Genomic DNA, 8,588 nt, shown 5'->3' with positions numbered 1-8,588 from the left:
GTCCTAAAGCCAAATTCAATATAATTCCACACCAAACATAAAAAAGGGGGTGGACAAAAGTATTGGCACTGTTCGAAAAATCATGTGATGCTTCTCTAATTTGTGTAATTAACAGCACCTGTAACTTACCTGTGGCACCTAACAGGTGTTGGCTTGCAGCCAGTTGACATGGATTAAAGTTGACTCAACCTCTGTCCTGTGTCCTTGTGTGTACCACATTGAGCATGGAGAAAAGAAAGAAGACCAAAGAACTGTCTGAGGACTTGAGAAACCAAATTGTGAGGAAGCATGAGCAATCTCAAGGCTACAAGTCCATCTCCAAAGACCTGAATGTTCCTGCGTCTACCGTGCGCAGTGTCATCAAGAAGTTTAAAGCCCATGGCACTGTGGCTAACCTCCCTAGATGTGGACGGAAAAGAAAAATTGACAAGAGATGTCAACGCAAGATTGTGCGGATGTTGGATAAAGAACCTCGACTAACATCCAAACAAGTTCAAGCTGCCCTGCCCTGTACCGAGGGTACAACAGTGTCAACCCGTACTATCCGTCGACGTCTGAATGAAAAGGGACTATATGGTAGGAGACCCAGGAAGACCCCACTTCTTACCCCGAGACATAAAAAAGCCAGGCTGGAGTTTGCCAAAACTTACCTGAAAGAGCCTAAAACGTTTTGGAAGAACGTTCTCTGGTCAGATGAGACAAAAGTAGAGTTTTTTTGGGCAAAGGCATCAACATTGAGTTTACAGGAGAAAAAAAGAGGCATTCAAAGAAAAGAACACGGTCCCTACAGTCAAACATGGCGGAGGTTCCCTGGTGTTTTGGGGTTGCTTTGCTGCCTCTGGCACTGGACTGCTTGACCGTGTGCATGGCATTATGAAGTCTGAAGACTACCAACAAATTTAGCAGCATAATGTAGGGCCCAGTGTGAGAAAGTTGTTTCTCCCTCAGAGGTCATGGGTCTTCCAGCAGGACAATGACCCAAAACACACTTCAAAAAGACACTAGAAAATGGTCTGAGAGAAAGCACTGGAGACTTCTAAGGTGGCCAGCAATGAGTCCAGACCTGAATCCCATAGAACACCTGTGGAGAGATCTAAAAATGGCAGTTTGGAGAAGGCACCCTTCAAATATCAGGGACCTGGAGCAGTTTGCCAAAGAAGAATGGTCTAAAATTCCAGCAGAGCATTGTAAGAAACTCATTGATGGTTACCAGAAGCGGTTGGTCGCAGTTAATTTGGCTAAAGGTTGTGCAACCAAGTATTAGGCTGAGGGTGCCAATACTTTTGTCTGGCCCATTTTTGGAGTTTTGTGTGAAATGATCAATGTTTTACTTTTTGCTTCATTCTCTTTTGTGTTTTTTTCATTTAAGACAAATTAAATGAAGATAATAATACCAAAGAATTTGTGATTACAATTATTTTCAGGAAGAAACTGAGTATTATCTGACAGAATTGCAGGGGTGTGAATACTTTTGGCCATGACTGTATATAGATATATATCTATCTATCTTCTGTGCCTATGACTAACTGGATTGCTCTGCAATACTGCCGCCACTACTCCTGGTTATAATGCCTTGTACTGTAAGCACAGCAGGGCCAGCTGCATGTATGTGTACAGTGTATACACACACACACACACACACACACACACACACACACACACACACGCACACGGAGGGGGTGTGGCCTCTTACAAGGGGGCCGTCGGCTGCTTCTCCTGCTGACTGTGCGGGACTGCGGGGCACAGCCTCAAAATCGGTATAGTACTGAAATATGAGGGACGGTTGGGAGCTATGCTCATGGTAACAGTTAGCTGTTAGTGGTTGTAACCATGGATACCTAAGTTACTACAATGCTCTGCACACATCGACATTGTGAATCAGAAAAACTATACTACATTTCTAACAGGAACTACTACATATTGGGATAGGATCTTAGAGATAGAATATTAAAGGTGTGTTCCTCCATAACATCTTGAAAGCTTGGGGAGTATAGTTTGATGTAAAGTGATTTGGGTCATTGAAAAACCACAACGTGCCCCACAGAAAACAAACCCTCTTAAGGCTACATGGGCAGAAAAGTAAAACAATGCAAATATAAAGTTAGGAATGGACCTGTCAGACTCGCAAGGAAACAGTGACAGACAGTCCATAGCAACCAATCACTTTACCAAACCGTTCCCGATACTGAGAGCTGTAAGCTTCCTGTTTCCTATAGTCGCCTCCTCCTTTCCTTGTAGTTACTATCATCAATCTCCCCAAATGTGACTTTATAGTCACCCTAAATAACAGCTTATCAAGCAAACTGGCACGTGCCAGCAGAAAAGATGGCAGCAAGAGCGGAACATAACGTTTCTGCGCATCCTCCGCCTCTTCTGGTAGGGGGCGTGCTGCAGCAGGAAGTCACGTGCCACCGAGTGTCACGGGGGAAGCAGGCGGGCGGGGTCAGTGGTCATCCATCGGTTGCTGTGATGGCGACAACTACCGAAACCATTTCCCCGGAATGGGAGTTTGATCGCTTTGATGACGGTTCTCAGAGTAAGCATGTGACGGCGGCGGGCAGCCGGCTATGACCTCATGGTGGGGGTGTACACAGAGCCATGCAGGGTGTGATGACTGCTGTCACTTCTGTTTCTGCTGCTCTCCATGCCACCGGCTGCTTTCTGCAAGGAGTTGCGGAGCTTCCACTTCGCTTTTGTCCTCAGCTGCTATGTGAGGTGATGTCAAGTGACCACCTGGAGTGTAATAATGTGCGAGGGTCAAGTGACCTCCTGGAGTGTTATAATGTGGGAGGGTCAAGTGACCTCCTGGAGTGTTATAATGTGGGAGGGTCAAGTGACCACCTGGAGTGTAATAATGTGGGGGGGGGTCAAGTGACCGCCTGGAGTGTAATAATGTGGGGGGGGGTCAAGTGACCGCCTGGAGTGTAATAATGTGGGAGGGTCAAGTGACCTCCTGGAGTGTAATAATGTGGGGGGGGGGTCAAGTGACCGCCTGGAGTGTTATAATGTGGGAGGGTCAAGTGACCTCCTGGAGTGTTATAATGTGTGGGGGGGTGTCAAGTGACCACCTGGAGTGCAATAATGTGGGAGGGTCAAGTGACCACCTGGAGTGTAATAATGTGGGGGGATCAAGTGACCACCTGGAGTGTAATAATGTGCGAGGGTCAAGTGACCACTTGGAGTGTAATAATGTGGGAGGGTCAAGTGACCACCTGGAGTGTAATAATGTGGGAGGGTCAAGTGACCACCTGGAGTGTAATAATGTGGGAGGGTCAAGTGACCACCTGGAGTGTAATAATGTGGGAGGGTCAAGTGACCACCTGGAGTGTAATAATGTGGGAGGGTCAAGTGACCACCTGGAGTGTAATAATGTGGGAGGGTCAAGTGACCACCTGGAGTGTAATAATGTGGGGGGGTCAAGTGACCGCCTGGAGTGTAATAATGTGGGGGGGGGTCAAGTGACCGCCTGGAGTGTAATAATGTGGGGGGGGGTCAAGTGACCGCCTGGAGTGTAATAATGTGGGGGGTCGTGTGACCACCTGGAGTGTAATAATGTGGGGGGTCGTGTGACCGCCTGGAGTGTAATAATGTGGGGGGTCGTGTGACCGCCTGGAGTGTAATAATGTGCGAGGGTCAAGTGACCACTTGGAGTGTAATAATGTGCGAGGGTCAAGTGACCACTTGGAGTGTAATAATGTGGGAGGGTCAAGTGACCACCTGGAGTGTAATAATGTGGGAGGGTCAAGTGACCACCTGGAGTGTAATAATGTGGGAGGGTCAAGTGACCACCTGGAGTGTAATAATGTGGGAGGGTCAAGTGACCACCTGGAGTGTAATAATGTGGGAGGGTCAAGTGACCACCTGGAGTGTAATAATGTGGGAGGGTCAAGTGACCACCTGGAGTGTAATAATGTGGGAGGGTCAAGTGACCACCTGGAGTGTAATAATGTGGGGGGATCAAGTGGCCACCTGGAGTGTAATAATGTGGGGGGGGGGGTCGTGTGACCGCCTGGAGTGTAATAATGTGGGGGGGGGGTCGTGTGACCGCCTGGAGTGTAATAATGTGTGGTGTAGTGTGACTGCCTGGAGTGTAATAATGTGGGGTGTCGTGTGGCCGCCTGGCGTGTGGTAACATGCATCATTGCACTCTTTTATGACTTCTGGCTTCTGTGGTCTGGATACATGTGTAGTGTTCCTTTACAGCTGTCACTATACTGGTGATTGGGTGTGTATACACAGTATTCCCGTTACCTTCCATACCGGTGATTGGGTGTGTGTGCACAGTATTCCCGTTACCCTCCATACCGGTGATTGGCTGTGTGCGCACAGTATTCCCGTTAACTTCCATACCTGTGATTGGCTGTGTGCACAGTATTCCTGTTACCTTCCGTACCGGTGATTGGCTGTGTGCGCACAGTATTCCCGTTACCTTCCATACCGGTGATTGGGTGTGTGTGCACAGTATTCCCGTTACCCTCCATGCCGGTGATTGGCTGTGTGCGCATAGTATTCCCGTTACCTTCCATGCCGGTGATTGGCTGTGTTTGCACAGTATTCCCTTTACCTTCCATACCGGTGATTGGCTGTGTGCGCACAGTATTCCCGTTAACTTCCATACCGGTGATTGGCTGTGTGCACAGTATTCCTGTTACCTTCCGTACCGGTGATTGGGTGTGTGCGCACAGTATTCCCGTTACCTTCCATACCAGGAAGCTGCATGGCTGAGATCAAATGAGACACAGGAGTGTGATGCTGAGCGTTCCCAATGCTGTGTGTTCTTCCTCTTTGGCAGCTGCTCTTCCTTGTGAATAGGAGTCACATTGAATGGATTTAGAGGGGAGAATTGAATTACTGAATGGACAGACATGGTAGCAATCAGCGAGGCCTTCAAAGGGACGTCTTTGTGTAGAGCGCATTTGTGAAAAGAGTATAGATAACGTGCTGCTTATTCCTTGGTTTTTTCAAATTTCAAAGTTACTTAGGAACTTATATCTTGTGAAATCGCCATACAACCGCTGCGGAGAAAAGTCATCAGATCTTCAAATCGGCTGCTTATACTTTCTCCATTGACTTCAAACATTATATATAGGACTTTGTATGTTCTCCCCATGTTTGCGTGGATTTCCTCCCACACTCCACAGACATACTGATAGGGAATCTAGATTGTGAGCCCCAATGTGGACAGTACCGATAATGTCAGTAAAGCGCTGTGGAATTAATGGCGTTATGTGAGTAATATACAGTGGGTACGGAAAGTATTCAGACCCTTTTAACTTTTTCACTCGTTGTTTCATTGCAGCCATTTGGTAAATTTAAAAAAGTAATTTTTTTCCCTTCACCCGTGACAGCACACCTGAGAGAGGGGAACCGCCCAGTCAGGACAGGAACCCTTCTGAAAATAAAAGGGCGATACCTCTCCGTCGCTTCAGTTGGGTTTCCTGTCCTGACAGGGGCCCTTGTGCTGAACACCCTAGTACCATAGTACCATAGTTATTAAGGTTGAAGGAAGACTTTAAGTCCATCTAGTTCAACCCATAGCCTAACCTAACATGCCCTAACATGTTGATCCAGAGGAAGGCAAAGAAACCCATGTGGGTGAGCTCCACATTGGGGAAAAAAATTCCTTCCCGACTCCAGATACGGCAATCAGACTAGTTCCCTGGATCAACACCCTAACAAGGAATCTAGTATATATACCCTGTAACATACTTTTCAAGAAAGGTATCCAGTCCCCCCTTAAATTTAAGTAATGAATCACTCATTACAACATCATACGGCAGAGAGTTCCATAGTCTCACTGCTCTTACAGTAAAGATTCCGCGTCTGTTATTATGCTTAAACCTTCTTTCCTCCAGACGTAGAGGATGCCCCCTTGTCCCTGTCTCAGGTCTATGATTAAAAAGATCATCAGAAAGGTCTTTGTACTGTCCCCTCATCTATTTATACATAGTAATAAGATCACCCCTAAGCCTTCGTTTTTCCAACTAAATAGCCCCAAGTGTAATAACCTATCTTGGTATTGCAGACCCCCCAGTCCTCTAATAACCTTGGTTGCTCTTCTCTGCACCCGCTCCAGTTCAGCTTTGTCTTTCTTATACACCGGAGACCAGAACTGTGCACAGTATTCTAAGTGTGGTCGAACTAGTGACTTGTATAGAGGTAAAATTATGTTCTCCTCATGAGCATCTATGCCTCTTTTAATACATCCCATTATTTTATTTGACTTTGTAGCAGCTGCCTGACACTGGCCACTAAATGTGAGTTTGTCATCCACCCATACACCCAGGTCTTTTTCATTGACGGTTTTGCCCAGAGTTTTATAATTAAGCACATAGTTATACATCTTATTACTTCTACCCAAGTGCATGACCTTGCATTTATCCCCATTAAAGCTCATTTGCCATTTATCAGCCCGAGCTTCTAGTTTACATAAATCATCCTGTAATCTAAAATTGTCCTCCCCTGTATTGATTACCCTGCAGAGTTTAGTGTCATCTGCAAATATTGAAATTCCACTCTGAATGCCCCCTACAAGGTCATTAATAAATATGTTAAAAAGAAGAGGGCCCAATACTGACCCTGTGGTAACCCACTGCTAACCGCGACCCAGTCCGTGTGTGCTCCATTAATAACCACCCTTTGTTTCCTATCCCTGAGCCAGCTCTTAACCCACTTACACATACTGTATTTTCCCCTATCCCCATTATTCTCATTTTATGTATCAACCTTTTGTGTGGCACCGTATCAAAAGCTTTTGAAAAGTCCATATACACTACATCTACTGAGTTGCTTGGTCCAGTCCGGAACTTACCTCTTCATAGAAATTGATCAGATTAGTCTGACAGGAACGGTCCCTAGTAAACCCGTGCTGATACTGGGTCATAAGGTTATTCCTCTTCAGATACTCCAGTATAGCATCCCTTAGAAAACCCTCCAGGATTTTACCCACAGTAGAGGTTAAGCTTACTGGCCTATAATTTCCAAGTTCAGTTTTTGTCCCCCTTTTGAATATTGGCACCACATTTGCTATATGCCAGTCCTGTGGTGCAGACCCTGTTATTATGGAGTCTTTAAAGATTAAACATAATGGTCTATCAATGACTGTACTTAATTCCTGCAGTACTCGGGGGTGTATCCCATCCGGGCCCGGAGATTTGTCAATTTTAGTGATTTTTAGACGCCACCATACTTCCTGCTGGGTTAAGCAGGTGACACTTAATGGGGAATTTTTGTTATCACTGATCATATTGTCTGCCATGGAATTTTCTTGTGTAAATACTGATGAAATGAAAAAGTCATTTAGCATATTGGCTTTTTCCTCATCCACCATTTCACCCAGACTATTTTTAAGGGGGCCAACACTATCATTTTTTTCGTTTCTTACTATTAAAGTAGTTAAAGAATATTTTGGGATTATTTTTACTCTCTCTGGCAATGAGTCTCTCTGTCTCAATCTTTGCTGTCTTGATTTGCTTTTTACATAATTTATTTAATTTTCTGTATTTATTTAATGCCTCATCACCACCTACTTCCTTTAATTCTCTAAATGCTTTCTTTTACCCTTCGCCATGACAGCACCCACTGGAGAGATAGGGATCCACCCCAAGGAACAGGAAACCTACAGAGACATAAAAGGGGGCGGTCCCTCTCTCCTCAGTTTAGGTTTCCTGTTCCCAGGGGACAGGATCTCTGAGAAGACTACAGAAGATCATACCTGGGCTAGGAGCATCCGCCTGTGCGGTTTCTGCGGGAACGGCAGGGGATGCAGTCCAGATGCAGCGTCGGGGGAGACTCCGTTAGACGGCTCCCCCCTCGTCTGTCCGGCATGTGGGATGGCTGAGTCCGGGGGAGGCGCCGCCGATTCCACAAAGCAACGCTGCAGAGGTGCGGCCTTGAAGAGGCTCCAGACTCGGACCAGCAGGTAAAGGGTCCGGGATCTGCGGCACAGCTGCAGCGGCAGCCGGTACACCGCTCCATAGTGCAGGCCGGGATAAGATGGCGGCCGCACATGCGTGGAGCGGTGTAAGAATCCCCAGAATGACCCGGAGGTAGAGGAACACTTCCGGGTCACTCACACAGCGGTGGGGGAAAGCGCGGTTTCGCGCATGCGCAGTACACCGCTGTGGAAGAAAAAAAAAAGTTTACTGACCGGATCTTGGCCTATAAAAAGGGGGAAGTTGCAAACGCACAGGCGATGCAACATGTCGTCCCCAGGCAAAACAGTAGACCCAGCAGGTGAGCCAGCCAGCAGAAGGTCCTCAGATGCCAGCCACAGGAGTGAGACCAAGGATTCAAGATCCAGAAAGTCGCAGCCTCCTATTTCGGTACCGTACAGCTTCACTGGGTGAGTGTAATTTCCCCTCTGCCTATAAAGCTGACACCCTTTTCCACAAATGTCTTCTTCTCCCAGGCCAAAAAGAGACAGAAATCTAAGCACAAACAGTGTGCATTATGTGACGAGCCTCTCCCAGATTCCCACCCCAAAAAACTCTGCAATCAATGTATGGCGGGAACAATGCAGAGTCCATCTATGTCGGTCACAGATATACGGGCCATAATTAGAGAGGAATTACAGGCCATCTCACAAG

General features: G+C 46.7%; 1 protein-coding gene across 1 annotated transcript in view; it reads left to right on the top strand.

Annotated features, from left to right (window-relative positions):
• The first annotated feature begins 2,377 nt into the window (after positions 1–2,377).
• The window catches only part of WASHC4 (WASH complex subunit 4), a 143,425-nt gene continuing 137,214 nt past the window's right edge, over positions 2,378–8,588 (top strand). The window contains exon 1 of the mRNA XM_077265537.1: positions 2,378–2,536. Within this exon, the coding sequence (XP_077121652.1) occupies positions 2,470–2,536 (67 nt within the window). The 5' untranslated portion in view covers positions 2,378–2,469. The remainder of the gene's footprint in view (positions 2,537–8,588) is intronic.

Source organism: Ranitomeya variabilis, chromosome 5 (genome assembly GCF_051348905.1).
Source record: "Ranitomeya variabilis isolate aRanVar5 chromosome 5, aRanVar5.hap1, whole genome shotgun sequence".
Taxonomy (NCBI): Eukaryota; Metazoa; Chordata; class Amphibia; order Anura; family Dendrobatidae; genus Ranitomeya; species Ranitomeya variabilis.
Note: the sequence above shows the minus strand (reverse complement) of the source record. Positions and strands in the feature narration are given on the sequence as shown.